The sequence below is a fragment of the Spermophilus citellus genome (genome assembly GCF_964194105.1).
Source record: "Spermophilus citellus genome assembly, chromosome: 17".
NCBI lineage: Eukaryota > Metazoa > Chordata > Mammalia > Rodentia > Sciuridae > Spermophilus > Spermophilus citellus.
The window spans coordinates 63122025-63140180 of record NC_138199.1 but is presented as its reverse complement, the minus strand read 5'-3'; the positions used below and the strand labels follow the sequence as shown (position 1 = coordinate 63140180).

At 37.0% G+C, this 18156-nt stretch overlaps 1 protein-coding gene across 1 annotated transcript in view; it reads right to left on the bottom strand.

The window, feature by feature from the left end:
- Nucleotides 1-18156, bottom strand: part of TANC2 (tetratricopeptide repeat, ankyrin repeat and coiled-coil containing 2) — a 477945-nt gene that overhangs the window by 35206 nt on the left and 424583 nt on the right. Inside the window, exons 17-20 of the mRNA XM_081272685.1 lie at nt 17611-17719; nt 4616-4738; nt 3851-4087; nt 1333-1518 (exon numbers count right to left, since the gene is read on the bottom strand). Of these exons, the coding sequence (XP_081128811.1) occupies nt 1333-1518; nt 3851-4087; nt 4616-4738; nt 17611-17719 (655 nt within the window). The remainder of the gene's footprint in view (nt 1-1332; nt 1519-3850; nt 4088-4615; nt 4739-17610; nt 17720-18156) is intronic.

Sequence of the window (18156 nt, the reverse complement as noted above, 5' to 3'; positions counted from 1 at the left end):
CTTACTGTTGCCCTGGAGCACAGCCTTCCTGGGCTTAGCCCCTGAGAGTATTTACTCCAACCTGTTCAGCTGGTTATGTGAGCTCCCCAACACAAAGGAGAAGCAAGTTGGGCTCTCCTTTGCCCATCCAACTTGAAACCCCCTGGGTATAGTCTACTCAGCACCTGTTTCACTCATGTTCTGTCAGGCTCAGGCTAGGTTACGGATAGACACCTGCCAGGATATTGTGGCTGTTTTTATGTTTTTTCCCCTGCTGATCTCCCAGGTCTTGTAGTTGCCAAGGTGGTGCATTTGTTCCAAGATGGCTCCCACCTCATTTTTCTGGGGCCAGCTGAGACACAGAGGGCCTTTTTCAAGTACCAGCATACAGTGCAGCCTCTGGTTCAGCTAAGATTATGCAATATTTTTGATCTCAGCTTTCTCTGTACCAAAATTGTGTTTCCCCTCTCTCTGTGGTGAATGCACCCTGGCAGCACCTATGGGGTCAGCTGTGATGCACATTTTTTTTGTTATTGTGCCCAAATTTCTGAGCCCCTAAGCCACATTGAGTGTCCAATATTAAATTTTAGTGAAATCCTTATTTCACCTACCTCTCTGAGAAGCTGTACATCCACTGCTTTGATTCCATGCCAGTAAAATTTATAATAAACTCATGTATGTGCATTCTCTCTCTCTCTCTCTCTCTCTTTCTCTTTCTCTCACCTGCTGCACCCTTCTCCCCTCCTCAGCATCAGTTGTTAAACAAATCATAGTATATGACCATTTCTGCATATTTGTCACTATTAATATTATTACTATTATTAGTAAATAAATTAGCAAAAATACTATTTGTATGGTGTTTAATTGTTTACCAGGAACCCTCTGTAATAAACAACTTTGTAAGAAAGAGTAATTTCACTTCATGGATGGGGAACTGAGGTTCTAAGAGATCAAGTAAATTGCCCAAGGTCTAGATCTAATGGGCAGCAAAACTGGGACAAAAACCTGATCTTTCTGATATTTTACATGTTGTGTTCTTTCCATTCCACGTTCTAACTATGTAATTACAGGTCAGTAATTAATCCTTCTGTGGTTCTGTCATTGTCTGTTAAAAGGGGTGGAAATATGGGTGAGAGATTGGATTAGATAATTTCCAAAGTCTTTTCCAACTTTTTGTCCATAATTCTAGGTGCATTTAAGTAGTCAAATGCCTCATGGAGTTTCACCTCTTTATTCCTTAGAGTAGTGACCAAAAATTCAAGTTAATTTGGCTGGCAGTTTTATAATATGCAATCTCACAGGTTCTTGAATGTTTGGAAAAAAAAAAAAAGAACCCTATCACATTCTTCTTACCTCAGTGTAACCCATGCTGGCTGCAGCAATGAGGGCCTGCTGGATGGCATGGCTCTTTTTAAACACTCCTTGCTGCTGGCCGGCCATTGTCCAGTCACACTGAATCAAAAACTTAACGACCTCCAGATGACCTCTGAGTGCAGCATGAACCAAAGCACACTGTCCATTCTTATCCAAGTGATCCACCTAAAGGGAGAGAACAGAAAAATATGTGTGAACCAAGACCTGTGGCTGTACTCCCAATCTAGACACCAGTCCATTGCACATGTCTAGACTACTAAGATTCATTCTTTCCAATCTTTGAACTAATCTCTGAGCAAATTTAGAAAATACTTTCTCTTCAGGCTAGAATAGTACCAAACTACAACTCTGCCTGATGTGCCTCTGGGGGAGAACTTCTTTTCTTCAAAAACAAGGTCAGTTTTTTGTTTTAACATTAAAATAAAAATAAACAAAATGCTCAGCTCACACTTTGTTTTCCTGAGGTACATTCCCCTTTGTTCTCAAGTAGTTTCCCTCAGACAAAGATTTGAAAGACTTGTAGCTCTGTTGGCACAAAACACTGTCTTTAAAATCATGAAAAAGAAAAATAAAACATTTTGGAGCTCTAACTTTTTGGTGTTCCAAAGAAGCAAAATATATCATATCATGAACTACTCAGTTGACCACCAATCTTTGGCAAAGATTAAATAGTCAAGTGCCTCCGTTTTCTTCCAGCAGGAGGGTAGAATCTCAAAGACCTAGCTAGAGGCACTTGGAGCTAGACTAAGCTCTAACAGGAGTTTTTCTAATTTTAGTGTTGCTTTTCAAGTTTAGATTGAAAGAAGAGGCTGCTTGAGATCAATCCACCAGCCGGGTTTGGTAGTAAATGCCTGTAATTCTAGTGGCGTGGAAGGCTGAGGCAGGAGGATCACGAGTTCAAAGCCAGCCTTAGCAAAAGAGAGGTGCTAAGCAACTCAGTGAGACACTGTCTCTAAATAAAATACAAAATAGGGCTGAGGATATGGCTCAGTGGTTGAGTGTCCTTCTGTTCAATTTCCGGTATCGTTCCCCCCGCCTCCCCGCCCAGAAAAGATAATCCACCAGGAGGCCCTGAGTCACAAGTTTCAATGAATGAAATGGCCTTTTCTAGCAGAAACACTGTTATCTGTATATGGTAGTTAAAGCACTTGAAACTTAAGTTCTGTTTCTGGTTCTCCCAGTAACTGGTTCCAACCAGCAATCCACATGACAAATGTTTATTGAATGCCTAGTATGTGCAGGGCACCACATGGGATAAAAACACGATAAGACAGGAATATGTAGATTCTGCTCTCAAGAACTTTGAAATGAGGTATGGGGAGATGTGACCAATGTGACAAAAGCCTGTCCAACAAAGGAGTTTATAATAAATGCCTTAAGGAAAATGAAAGTATAATAAAATTTCAGAGGAAAGAAAAATTAATTCCCGATTAGGAACAGATTCAGAATTAAAAGTTTTAATTTACATTTCTGCTCTGGGAAAACAATGAAAAATAACTAAAAATACTGGCTTGGTAGTATAAGGGATGAGCAGCAGGAAAGATCCAGTACCAGCAGAGATCTGAATTTACGGCAAAAGTAATACAAGGACCAGTTATCATTCATTCTCTTTCTAGAGATGTCCATTCAAAGGAATGGAACATTATTAAATGTGGACAATAACTGTGCCACAGTAAACATCTAAGGCTCTGAGATTTCACTCCCAAAGGAGTCTCAGGAGTCCTACTTTCTTCCCCGGTAAGAGCACTAGATACCTCAGAATGAGATATATTACTTATATGACTACTGTGAAACCAACATCCTCGGTTTGTTTTCAGGACTGAATCAAAATACCACGAGATCATAATTTTCCCCAGAGGCCAACATTTGTGAGGCCAGCATTTTTCTTTTAATCGATACTTTGAAATTGAGTTCTTTTATATCAGTGATTCTGGAGATAAAGAAAAGATTTTGTTAATGTTTCTGAGAACTGAAATATACTAACAAACGCTTTGAGGTATACTTGGTCAGAGTATAAACAGGGGGAATCATCTTTTCCCCAGAATATCTCTAGGATGGTGGTCTTCAAGGACAGGATGAGGGGAATCTGGTCTTCTCATCTCCATTGGTTAACATTTCTTTTCTACATATGAAAGAGTCTGTAGTGCCATTCATTTCAGACCTCTTGCTACAGTCTCCTCCTTGCTCCCTTACTTCTCTTTCCTTTCCTGTTAAGAAAAGAGATTTTTCTGAGCTCAGTAGAGAATTTCCAGGGATGTTTTTTGTTGCTGATAAGTATAGTTTCCTAAGTGCCTCTCAAGGAATTTACAACTGTGTCCAGCTGTGGTGTGGACTGGTGGGGGCAAGTGGGCAAACACTGGGTGTAAGCTGAGGCACCCTCCCTTGATCTGCTTCCAGTCAGGGTTTGATATACCATAGGAGTTAAGGAAGACTCTGTATCTGGAAGAAAGAAAAAGGGAAAAAAAATGAAAAGTAGCAGAGGCAGGCAGTCAATTACCTTGGCCCGTTTCTTGCAGAGTAGCACCACGATGCTCAGGAACCCTGCTGCTGCGGCATATCCCAAAGGAGTCAGGCCACTTTCAGAAGAGGCATCTACATTGGCCCCAAATTCCAAAAGCAAGGCCACCATTTCTGTGTAACCAAGATGAGACTGAACACATAGAATTGGAGCATTATTTAAAACCTCTGTCCGATAATTAATATTGGCACCTCCCAAAATCAGCAGTCGGCTGACCTAAAAATAAATAAATAAATGAAATAATAATCAGATAATAGAAATAATAATCAGATATCAACTATATTCCAAAATGTCTAGCAGCATTTAGTAATTTTTATATTTGTCATTTGTTCCCTTTTTAATACCTTGCTGTTGAAAGGAACATAAAGTTTTCTCTTTTTGCTCATTAGCTAGAGCAAATGCCACCCATACTATAGGGCTGAACATCAGCTCTACTAAGTGAACTTCTCACCAGAAAAACTCCTCCCAAAACAAGATACCCTAGATCAATTTAGTCTCTAGAACCAGCAGGACCTGATCCCATATGCTGAAAACAGCTTATAGAGGTAGATGGACAGTAGGGTTTATCTTAGAGTGAGATAACGAAGTGTAAACAACTTAAAATAAATTATTAGTAAGAGATTGACAGGAGACAGTCTAAGGCAAGTCAGAGTTCATCAAAACAGCTACTTAATGTTCTTCTGACATTTTTTCACAGTTAATTCTTTAAAGTATTTGTAATTAAAAAAAAAATTTTGCATTTACTTTTATATTTGGAGTGTAGAGATTTCGTAGAGATGCCAATGCCATGGAAAGACCTTCTGTGCTATAAGAGATCCAGAGACCTTGGAGGATGGAAGATGATACTCCAACTTTTTTACTCAAACCCTGAAAAAGAAATACAGAGAAAACTCAATTACTAGCCAAGCTAAAAAGTATCATCAGTTGTTAGAGGTCTCTAGATTTGTGGTATTAATAAATAAGAGCAGAATCTCACCTTAACAATATTCAAGCCCAAGAAAGCCCATCTGCTGATAGGGACAAAAACTACTCTTATAGGAATAAGGGAACTTAAATTGTCTTTATCTGGGCAGTTAACAAATCTATTTAACATCTTTCTTTTCTACTCTATCTGATGTAATTTGTTTTTCCATGTCTTTTTGATCAGCCTTCACGAATGAGTCCCTTAAATTCAAATTACTAAAATTACACTGTGGCAGAGATAACACATTGTGATTACTGATTTTCATTTCATTCTGGGAATTTGAGAAAACTATTTCTCAGGCTCCTTTAAAGTTAGTGGGTCATGTGACTAAATTCTGATTAATAAAATTGGGGTAGAAGTAATATACCATGTCCAGGTGTGGCCCCCCAAATCTCATTTCTGCATACTTTATGACTCTTGACTACAGGTCAGATGCAGATAATTCAATGGAGATAATTTCAGTAATGTTACATAGAGTGGGGTATGGTGGCACATGCCTGTAATCCCAGCAACTCGGGATTACAGAAGTTTGAGACAGAAGGATCATAAGTTTGAGGCCAGAAACTTAGCAAGACCCTAAGCAACTTAGTGAGATTCAGTCTTAAAACAAAAATTAAAATGGGTTGAAGATATAGCTCAGTGGGTAAAGTGTGCCTGGCTTCAATCCTCAGGATCAAAAAATAAGGAGTGTCCATCTAGCCATCTAAGTACTGGGTGCACTGAAATGAATAAGGGTGGATGACAGCAGCTTTTGATTGTTCATTATTACTCCATAATCTCTTTTAATTTGTGCTAATAATAGGGACTCAATTACTAAATCTCTTTATTTGGTCAATTAGTTCATATACAAACACAAAAAACTGAAGCAAACCTATGGCTAAGTCATTATGATTATTTATTTTGACATGAGATAAAATATTTATAGTTCTTTTTGTAAGAATTTCAAATGCTACTAAGTCAGGGTTGGAGTCCAGTCAAATTGGGTTTGAGGGTTCACCTCCACTGTAGATCCCAGAAAACCAGGAAATTTAGCTCTGATTCCCCATTTGGGCCTCCGTCTCCTAATTTAGAATATGTGTGGTTCTCACCAAGGCCTTCTGAAGAACAATAAACTATATTAACAAATTAGATAAAAAATCAGCAGAAAGAAAGTAATATCTATATTCCAGTAGTGGAAACTTTTTGTTTTTTGTTCCGGGAATTCAACCCAGGGTTGCTTAACCACTGAGCCACATCCCCATTCCTATTTTGTATTTTATTTGAAGACAGGGTCTCACTAAATTTATTAGCACCTTGCTAAATTGCTGAGGCTGGCTTTGAACTCTTGATCCTCCTGCCTCAGCCTCCAGAGCCGCTGGGATTACAGGAATGCGCTACCATGCCCAGGGCAAGAGTGGAAACTTAACAGTGGAAAACATGCCTTATAGATTATGGTGGAGGGAAAAAAAAAAAAAGAAAGGGAATATATTCAGATATCTATTATATGTCAAGTGTTGTGCTAGGATTTTTTCATACGTTAGCTTCTTTAATTTATAATCTCCACAACAGTCCTATTAGGTAGAATTTATCAGATTTTCATTTTCAAGAACTTAGAAAAGGTTAAGTAACTTGTCCAGTGTCACATAACTACAGAGGCTGGAATTAGAATCCAAGTTTTTTTTTTTTTTTTTTTTTTTTTTTTTTTTTTTTAAAGTTCATGTTCCTTGGGGCTGGGGTTGTGGCTCAACAGTAGAGCACTCCCCTAGCACATGCGAGACCCCGGGTTTGATCCTCAGCACCACATAAAAATAAATAAAGATAAAAAAAGTTCATGTTCCTTCTATTACACCAACATTAAAAAATCTGAAATCTCAGTCAGAAAAAAAGCAACTAGAAAACTAGAATAGACAAAACAGCTAATTGCTAGCTTTCCCCTTTACCTTTAACTACCAACCATTCACTTTCTTTGGTCCTCTTTTCCAAAACTGTCCTTTTTTTCCCTTTCATTCTTTTTTTGATACTGGGGATTGAACCCTGGGAGCTTTACCACTAAGCTACATCCTCAGCCATTTTTTATTTTGAGACAGGGTCTTTTATATTAATATTTATTTTTTAGTTATAGGTGGACACAATATCTTTGTTTATTATTATTTTTTTTTATTGTGGTGCTGAGGATTGAACCCAGTGCCTCACACATGCTAGGCGAGTGCTCTCCTGCTGAGCCACAACTCCAGCCACAGTCAGGGTCTTATTAAGTTGCTGAGGCTGGTCTTGAACTTGGGATCCTCCTTCCTCAGGCTTCCAAGTGGTTGAGTCTTGCACCACTGTGCCAGGCTAAAAATAGTCTCATCTGCTTCTATGACTTTATTCCTATTATTTTAAACTAAGCATTATGTTTCTTTTTTTAAAAAAATATTTTTATTAGTTGCTGATAGACTCTTATTTATTTACATGCAGTGCTGAGAATCTAACCCTGAACCTCACACATGCTAGGCAAGCGCTCTCCCGCTGAGCCACAAACCCAGCTCAGCATTATGTTTCTTTTCCAATTGTGAAATTTAAAGTAGTAAAAGTAGTATTGTGCCTATAATCTGTAGTAGTCAATTTCTCCTCGAATATTAAGTGAGATTCATTAATATTTTCACTTAATCCATTGAGTTATTAAGAGTATTATTTTATACAAGAGAAATGCTGGATCAGTGTTTATTAAAGTTATGTGGCAATTCTCTGATATCAGAGGGGGGGGGTTCAGAAAATGTATTTTGCTTCTCTGAAAGATGTAGGAGCTTACCCGCCTATTCAGCAACTATAAGTTTGGATTTAGTTTTCTTGAATATAAATTGCCTGTTTTCTGGCGGGTGGACCAATGGTATAGAATAGAGGACACAGAGACTAATCCACAAAGTTACAACTATCTTATATTTGATAAAGGGGCTAAAAGCATGCAATGGAGGAAGGATAGCATCTTCAACAAATGGTGTTGGGAAAACTGGAAATCCATATGCAACAAAATGAAACTGAATCCCTTTCTCTCGCCATGCACAAAAGTTAACTCAAAATGGATCAAGGAGCTTGATATCAAATCAGAGACTCTGTGTCTGATAGAAGAAAAAGTTGGCTCCGATCTACATATTGTGGGGTCGGGCTCCAAATTCCTTAATAGGACACCCATAGCACAAGAGTTAATAACAAGAATCAACAAATGGGACTTACTTAAACTAAAAAGTTTTTTCTCAGCAAGAGAAACAATAAGAGAGGTAAATAGGGAGCCTACATCATGGGAACAAATTTTTACTCCTCACACTTCAGATAGAGCCCTAATATCCAGAGTATACAAAGAACTCAAAAAATTAGACAATAAGATAACAAATAACCCAATCAACAAATGGGCCAAGGACCTGAACAGACACTTCTCAGAGGAGGATATACAATCAATCAACAAGTACATGAAAAAATGCTCACCATCTCTAGCAGTCAGAGAAATGCAAGTCAAAACCACCCTAAGATACCATCTCACTCCAGTAAGATTGGCAGCCACTCTGAAGTCAAACAACAACAAGTGCTGGCGAGGATGTGGAGAAAAGGGTACACTTGTACATTGCTAGTGGGACTGCAAATTGGTGCGGCCAATTTGGAAAGCAGTTTGGAGATTCCTGGGAAAGATGGGAATGGAACCACCATTTTACCCTGCTATTGCCCTTCTGAGACTATTCCCTGAAGACCTTAAAAGAGCATGCTACAGGGATACTGCCACATCGATGTTCATAGCAGCACAATTCACAATAGCTAGACTGTGGAACCAACCCAGATGCCCTTCAATAGATGAATGGATAAAAAAAATGTGGCATCTATACACAATGGAGTCCTATGCAGCAATAAAAAATGACAAAATCATATAATTTGCAGGGAAATGGATGGCACTAGAGCAGATTATGCTTAGTGAAGCTAGCCAATCCCTAAAAAACAAATACCAAATGTCTTCTTTGATATAATGAGAGCAACTATGAACAGAGCAGGGAGGAAGAGCAGGAAGAAAAGATTAACATTAAACAGAGACATGAGATGGGAGGGAAAGGGAGAGAAAAGGGAAATTGCGTGGAAATGAAGGGAGACCCTCATTGCTATACAAAATTACATATAAGAGGTTGTGAGGGGAATGGGAAAATAAACAAGGAGAGAAATGAATTACAGTAGATGGGGTAGAGAGAGAAGATGGGAGGGGAGGGGAGGGGGGATAGTAGGGGATAGGAAAGGTAGCAGAATACAACAATTACTAATAGGGCATTATGTAAAATTGTGGATGTGTAACCGACGTGATTCTGCAATCTGCATTTGGGGTAAAATTGGGGGTTCATAACCCACTTCAATCTAATGTATGAAATAAGATATGTCAAGAGCTTTGTAATGTTGTGAACAACCAATAAAAAAAAAAGAAAATAAATAAATTGCCTGTTTTCTGTGTGATTTTCATTTTAAAGATTAATTAAAAAAATACACAGGTCGGGCACCATGGTGTACTCCTGTGAACTCAGTGGCTCAGGAGACTGAGGCTGGAGGATATTGAGTTTAAAGCCAGCCTCAGCAATTATCAAGGGGCTAAGCAACTCAGTGAGATCCTGTCTCTAAATAAAAATACAAAATAGGGCTGGGATGTGGCTCAGTGGTTGAATGCCCCCCGAGTTCAATCCCCAGTAGCCCCCCCCCCCCCACACCAAAACAAAAGACACAGTAAGGTTAAATAACTTGCTAGGCCAGGTGCAGTGGTGCACACATGTAATCTTGTTTACTCCCGAGGTTGAGGCAGGAGGAATGTAACTTGGCAATTCAGTGAGACCCTGTTGCAAAGTAAAGGGATGGGGATGTAGCTTAATGATAGAATGCCCCTGAGTTAAATCCCCAGTACGGTAATAAAAAACAAAAACAAAACAAAACAAAAAAACTTGCTTGAAGTCCTACAGTCTGGAAGTAGGAAACGTAGAATCTAGTCTGGTTTCAAAGCCAAATCTATTTTAACTACCATGCTCACTGTACTGTCATCTTTAAATGAATTATACAGATTAGTGATTTTCAACTTTTTGGGCTACATATTAGAATTATCTGGAGAGCTTCTAAAAAATACTAATATAGGGGGCTGGGTTTGTGGCTCAGTGGTAAAGCTTTCACCTAGCACGTGTGAGGCCCTGGGTTCGATCCTCAGCACCACATATAAATAAATAAAATAAAGGTATTGTGTCTAACTACAACTAAAAGATAAAAATATTTAAAAAAATACTAATACAATGTGGAGAATAAAAAATTGCGTAGCCACTTTGGAAGACAGTCTGTCAACAAAGCTAGGATTACCATATAATCTGATAATCTCACTCATTTTACCCAAATGAGGTGAAAATTTACAAACTAAACTCCTTATATGAATATTTATAGCAATTTTGTTAACAACCCCAAAGTCATCAAGATTCCCTTTTTTTTTTTCCTTTGAGCACCAGGGATTGAACTCTGGGTCATTCGACCACTGAGCCACATCTCCAGCCCTATTTTGTATTTTATTAGAGACAGAGTCTCACTGAGTTGCTGAGCACCTCACTAAATTGCTGAGGCTGGCTTTCAATTTGCAATGCTCCTGCCTCTGTGCCTTCCCAAGCTGCTGCCTTTAATAGATAAATACCAACAAATAAACAGTGGTACATCCATACAATGTAATATTATTAAGCAATAAAAGAAACAAGGTATCAAGCCACAAAAAGACATGGAAGAACCTTGAATGCATATTGCTAAGTGGAAGAAGTCAATCTAAAAAGACTACATGCTGGGTGAGTCCAACTATATGAAATTCTGGAAAAGGTAATACTCTGGAGATAGTAAAAAAGATCACCGGTTGCCAGGGGTTGGGGAGGAAAAGATAAAAGAAGTGAATATGTAAAACAGAGGAATTTTAGGACAATGAAACTATTCTGTACTGCACTTGTAAATACAGGACATTATACATTTGGCAAAATCCAAAGAAACAACACAGAATGAACCCTAATGTAAACTATGGTTTTAATTTATAATAATGCATTAATATTGGTTCATTCGTTGTACCCAATGTACCATGTCTGTACAAGATGTTAATAGGAGGAATTGTGGCTGGGGGAGTGAGCATAGGGAATTCTGGTTTCAGTTCAATTTTTTATATAAGCCTAAAATTGCCCTAAGAAATAAAGTCTATTTAAAAAGGCTATGTTCTACTCCAGAACAATGTATCATAGTTTCTGGGAGTAAGGTTCAGGAATGTGTACCTGTTTTTTAAAGCTCTCTCTGAAAATCTAATGCATAGCCAGATTTGAAAAACCACTGACCCAGATCTATAGATAAATTCAAAGACACAATGTTGAGTGGGAAAGAAAAAAGCTATAGAATTATATGAATAGTATGATACTATTTTATGTCAATTAAAAAAATTTCATATGTTGTTTAATATGTTACTGATTGGGCATAGTAGTGCACATATATAATCCCAGCAGTGCAGGAGGCTGAGGCAGGAGGATTGTGAGTTCAAAGCCAGCCTCAGCAAAAGTGAGGCACTAAGCAAATCAGAGAGACCCTGTCTCTAAGTAGAGTTGGGAATATGGCTCAGTGGTTCAGTGCCCCTGAGTTTCAATCCACAGTACCAAAACAAAATTAAAACAAAAAAGAATATGTTACTGATGTTGGAAAAGTACAAAATATGCATAAGAAAAGAACATATATTAAGATTATTAATGTGCTAAATTCTCATGCATTTTGAATTGAAGCTATTTTTAGAGGAGGGATAGAAATGAGATAAGAAAGGAGACATGAGATGGGAGGGAAAGAGAGAGAAAAGGGAAATTGCATGGAAATGAAGGGAGACCCTCATTGCTATACAAAATTACATATAAGAGGTTGTGAGGGGAATGGGAAAATAAACAAGGAGAGAAATGAATTACAGTAGATGGGGTAGAGAGAGAAGATGTGAGGGAAGGGGAGGGGGGATAGTAGGGGATAGGAAAGGTAGCAGAATACAACAATTACTAATAGGGCATTATGTAAAATTGTGGATGTGTAACCGACGTGATTCTGCAATCTGCATTTGGGGTAAAATTGGGAGTTCATAACCCACTTCAATCTAATGTATGAAATAAGATATGTCAAGAGCTTTGTAATGTTGTGAACAACCAATAAAAAAAAAGAAAGGAATATTACATAAGTACCTACTGTTATTCGTTATACTTTTAAAAAATAAAGAAAAAAATCTGAAATAAACATGAAAAAAATCTTAATATTTGTTAAATGGCTATTATCAGATTATTTATTCAATTGAATAAATCTGCTAGATATCAGAATAAATAATCTGATAATGTGCTTTCTTATATGTTGGAAATATTTCATGAGAAGAATTTAAAGAGGAATTAGGGCTATCTCTTTATCTAAAATAAGAAAAAAGGTAAGAATTGGTAATCATATAGATTTATTTGTTGGTAAGGGGAAGAGACTAATTAAAGGAAGTCATAAATCAAGTTGAATGTCTTTAATGTTTTTCAGTGACTCATAAGTTAGGTTGTTTAATTAGTTGGCTTGTTTAAGAGATATAGGAAGAAGAAATAGAAAAGGGAGATGAGTAAGAATAGACCTTTGTAAGTTAACTTCAATTAAATGGCCCAGTAAATGGACCATAAGGCAGCACTGAGAGCCCCAATGAGACTGGAGTGAATATATAAGATACAAACCTAGAATAAAGAACCAGAGTCTAAGATATAAAATATTAGCTTTATTTATATTGTTGACTTTTGATTTCTTCTAGTTGATGGGGCTGACCTTTTTGCTCTTCAGAGATGTGAAAGAAAAGAGTTTCAGTTTAAATTCAACAAAGATGACAGGCAGATAACTGTGATCCCACTACCAGTCACATAGCCCAAAATAACTCATAATTAAATTCTAAGCTTATGGTTTCTCAAAGAGAACTTTATGCTCAAATAACCTGAAAAAGTGCTTCTTCAGTATCTGTAACTATTACTCAGATGAGATAGGATATCTTTTTGTCTCTTTTGGTAATGGAGTCCCTTCTTTAGAATCTAAATTTATAGCCTAGAATAATCATGCTTAGTATTTTTGAATACTTTAATAAAATAGCATGAATAAACAAGAGCAGTCTCTTTTTTGAAATTTTAGGTACAGCTCAGATATCTTAAGGCATGGCAAAACCCAATTCTGGCACTTAGCCAATGAGTTTCATTAAAGTAAGTTATTTTCAGACATATCAGCCCAGTGTCCCACATGCAGATACCCAATTGTCTCAAATGGATTATCACTATTCTTATCTGACCATTGGACATAGTCACGTTTGGTTATAGAAAAAGGATACTGGTAAACCAAGGAAATGGCATCCTTCATTATAGAGAAAGGGTTGGAAAATTATCACCTTTGTCCAAATCCAGCATTTTCTTTTTGTCAGTCAAGTTTTATTGGAATATAGCCTTACCCAATCATTTCTATATTATCTCACTGTTTTCTAGCTACCATGGCAGTTGAGCAGTTGTGACAAAGATTATATGGATTATAAATATTGGGTTCTTTATGGAAAAAGTCTGCCAATTACTACTATAAGAGAATGCTAGGTAACCTCTGAAGTGATAAATAGATTACCATGTGCAATTTATGCTCATTATTCTTATTTTTTGGAAAAAGATTCTTGCTAAGCATCTTCTGCTTATAACATTTCCCTCCACTGGCAAATGATTCCAGCAAGAAATGTGACAGGATTGACCAACTAAAGGAGCATTTTGGAGGACAGCATTTAAGGATCTAATTGCAAAAATACTCCCAAATCCTTCCTATAGCTAGAATCAATTGGATGAAAACTCCCTGCATTATAAACTAGGTTGAAATATCTCTGGCCATGACTTATACTCATTTTGTTTCCTTCAGATTAAAAAAAATTAAATGGCTATTAGAGTATTACAAAAATTATAAGTCCTCAACAATATGAATCATTCAGGAAGTGCAAATCAAAACCACAATGAGATATCACTTCACACTTGCTAGAATGGCTAAAATAAAAGATAATGTCTAATGAGTGCTGGTGAAGGTGTGAAGATATTAAAATTTTGGCGGATGCTGGGGATTGAACCTAGGGTTTCACACATGCAAAGCTTATGCTCTACCACTGAGCTACACCTCCAGCCTGGTGTGAAGAAACTGAAACCCTCATATACCTCTGGAGGGACTAAAAAATGGTGTGCCCACTTTGGAAAACAACTTGGAAATTCCTTAATATGTTAAACATAATTACTATATTACCTAGCAATTCTACTTCTTCTTTGGTTCAATTTTTTTCCCTCCCTCCCTCCCTTCCTTCTTTTTCTTTTTTCTTTTTTTAAGAGAAGGGGTATTGCTAAGTTGCTCAGGCTGGCCTCAACTCCCAGGCTCAAGTGATCCTCCTGTCTTAGCCTCCTGAGTGTTGGACTACAGGCTCTGTGCCCAATGCAACTCTACTTCTAAGTATATATACTCAAGAAAACTAAAGACATACTGTCTACCCACAAACCTGTACCCACACATTGTAAAAATACTGTCACTGAGCTGTGACTGTACTAAATACCATTTTAAATTGGCCAATTTTATTTTCTAAAGATGGAAAAATCAGTAAGCTAATGTTCATAGCAGTATCATTCACAACAGCCCAAAGTGGAAACAACTCAAATGTCTAAGTGTGAATGAATAAACAAAATGTGGTAGATCCACAAAACAGAATATCATTTGGCAATAAAGAGGAATAAATAGCTGGTATATGCTGCAATATTAATAAACTCTGAAACCACTGTGTTAAGTCAAAGGTGCCAGACACATTAGACCACATATTACGATTCCATTTAAATGAAATGTGCAAAAAAGTAAAATCTATAGAGAGATAGAAAGTAGAGTGAGGGATGACAAAATACTCATGAGGTTTATTTTTTTAGGGTGCAGAAATGTACTGATAATGGTGATAGTGGCACAACTGTAAATGTATTAAAAATCACTGACATGTACAATTAAAATTGGTGAATTTTGTGTGGCATACAAAGTTATTATTTGATAAAGCTGTTAAAAACAATTAAAAGGCTCCACAGACAGCAAGATATCCAGAAAAATGTTTTATGTCATTTTTGAAACATATGCATTTTTCATGAACAAAGATAAGACAAGGGCAATTTAAAATTAGGAATATAAATCAAACTGTACACTACTGCTGATAAGCTATTAGTGGAACTGACTTTAAACCATAAAGCCTGTCTTTGCCTTTTCATGACCTTTAGCTGATGGGGACTAAGAATTTTAGCAGTCTGAAGAGAAGCTAAATCCTATCAAGAAAGAACACTCTGCATTTAAACTATAAACTGCAGCACCAAAAAAAAAAAAAAAAAAAAAAAAAAACAACCACGGTCCAAGATTTTATGCTTCAGCTTGTACTCATGTCATCACTGTGTGCTGCAAACAGGAGTTATTTATGGCCTGAATCATACAGGGAGCTAATCTTATCTCAGGCAACCATGTTGTTTGCATCAACATTAGATAAAACTGTGTTAATGACAGAAGTGTATGTCTTAAATGTAGATCTCTATGTACTGAACAATCACACTTGGTCAAATGAAGCTTCATGCTATTTCTCTGCTAATGTAATGTTTATTTGGTGCACAAAGGCAGGTTTCAACTTTATTTTTGCATCTGATCCTATGCAGATGGTGATGTTAAAGATTAGTACTTAAGCCATTCTTCAATCTAACTGAATAAATGTATGATCTTAAGAGTTTATGGGAGTAGAAGACCTTTTACAGTTCGCTTGAAACTGGAACGAGATAACCTTATCGTTATTTTAGCACCACTCTGCTTCCACTAAGTAAGGCCATTTTTGGTACAGTGATTTGTTAGACAATTAGGATTCCAAAAAAGGACTTGTCACTGTAGACTTCATTCCTGTCCATCTGATGAACAATATTCTCTGGGTGTGTGCTTATTACTGGGAAGAATTTGCTAGGCTCTTAGATTTGCCCTTAATGTCATTTTTTTTCTGAAGAGAACTCTTTAATCTTTAAAAAACTCTTGGGGGAAAGTGACCATTTTTAAAATTGGTACCTTATAATTATACATAATAGTGGGAATCACTGTTACATCTTCATACATGCATACAACAGAACAATACAATTTGGTCAGTTTCATTCCCCAGTAGGTAACCTTTTCTTTCCTTTATCCCCTACCCATCCTCGGCCTTTTCCCTCTACTCTACTGGCCCCCCTTCTATTTCAATAAGATCCTACACTATACAGAGTCCAACTTTTCTCTATATAGAGTCCAACTAATGAGAAAAAACACATGACCTCTGACTTTCTGAGTTTGGCTTGTTTTGCTTAACATAATGCTCTCAAAGTCCAAACATTTTCCTCAAAAGGACATGATTTCATTTTTTTTCATGACTGAATAAAACACCACTGTGTGTGTGTGTGTGACACATTGAATTTTCTTCAATCTAACTGAATAAATGTATGATCTTAAGAGTTTATGGGAGTAGCAGACCTTTTACAGTTCACTTGAAACTGGAACGAGATAACCTTATCTGTTATTTTAGCATCATCTATTCATCCACTGATAGACACCTAGGCTGATTCTATAATTTGGCTATTGTGAATTAAGCTGCTATATCATGAATATGCATATATCACTATAGTATGTGACTTTAGTTCTTTAGGATAAGTATCAAGGAGTGGTATATAACTGGGTCATGTGCTGTTTCTATTCCTAGTCTTTTCAGGAACCTCCATACTGATTTCCATAGTGTTCGTACGAATTTATGGCTCCCTGAAGAATGTGTAAGTGTTATGGGGAGATAACTGTTTCAGACATCTGTATTTCTCAATTCCAAGGCAGGAAAAAAGCTCTGAAGAGAGACTGTGGGGATTGGAATAATCAGGTGTAAAAATAGCAAACTGGGGGCTAGAAAAATCAGGACAACAAATTTCCTCTGCTTCTATGTGCTAACTCAAAACTGCTATCTGGACTACAAATTCCTAGAGATTGTATCTTTTTAACTTTAGTATCCCTAGTCCTAGTACAATGCTTTAGTAAGTGTTGAATAGATGAATGACTGTATACATATATGCACAAACAGATTAAATATGGTCCCTCTTCTGAAGATGCTTCAGTCCAGTCTTATGAAAGTTGAGAGAAGCTGATATTATAGAATTCTTGCAAGTTTTGAAATAGCTGGGGAAAAACTGGAATTATAATTTGAGAGAGATTGAGGAAGTAGTTCCAAGGAAGGTTACTGCTAATTCCAGGCAAATAGTTTAAAAATCATAGTCTCAGGAATATTAAAATCCTCACTAAAACAATTAAAAGAAAATTAAAATATTAGCTGCTCTCTGTAATTTTTAAAAAGACATTGTGAAAACTGTGCTAATGACAGTTGTTACAATATAACTATCCTTAGGAGATGGTAGGTGATATATGGAGCACACATGTATGTGCATATATGCTCCATGCCTAGGTGATCACGCACAAGATATTTCCTGGAAAGCCTAGAAACCCACTAAATTGAAGATGGCCAATGTAAATGTCACTGTTAACCTATTAACTGCACTGTAAGACAGGGATAGTTCTCTTTTTAAAGACTGAGGGAGGAACAGGCCATGTGCTTTTGCAGCAAAATAATTTCAGAAAGCAAGGACTACACTGAAATAACAGCAATTTCTTTTCATACACATAATGTTAAGGTAAGTCTGCTAGAAATGGAAAGAAAGAGGGCTTCCATTTCTCTAATTACCTTAAAGATGTGTGCTTTGAGGATGTGATGTCCCAATTCAATAGTCTGCTGTCGGTTTAGTTTTCCCTCTTGGCGAGAAAACCAGAAGGCAAGTAATGTGTGACCACTCCTGCAAAGAAAAAGAAACTCATTTTAGAAAGTTTAATGACTCCATTCTGCTTTTGGTGGGGAAAGCAGGTCCAGTTATACCTCAATGAAACTGTCACCAACCAGTTTCTTGTGGAGGAGCACTTGCTACTTGGCAAATAATGAGTATTGGAAGGTTCCTAGCTTTTATTAGTCCTTTACCTAAATCACATGTATGAATAGCATAAAACATCATTTCTAATTGGCTTATACCCATCCCACACACAGATGGCACTAAAAGATTTTCATTTTTATTTTCTGTCTCTGTCAGCAACTCTCATTTCACCAATGCTTAAATGTCAGGGTTCCTCAGGATCTCTATATTGGTCTTTCCTATTCTGTCCTATGCCTGGATTAGATCATTCATTCTCAGAGCCTGCCTATATATACATCATGGATAGCCTATATACTTTTTCTCTG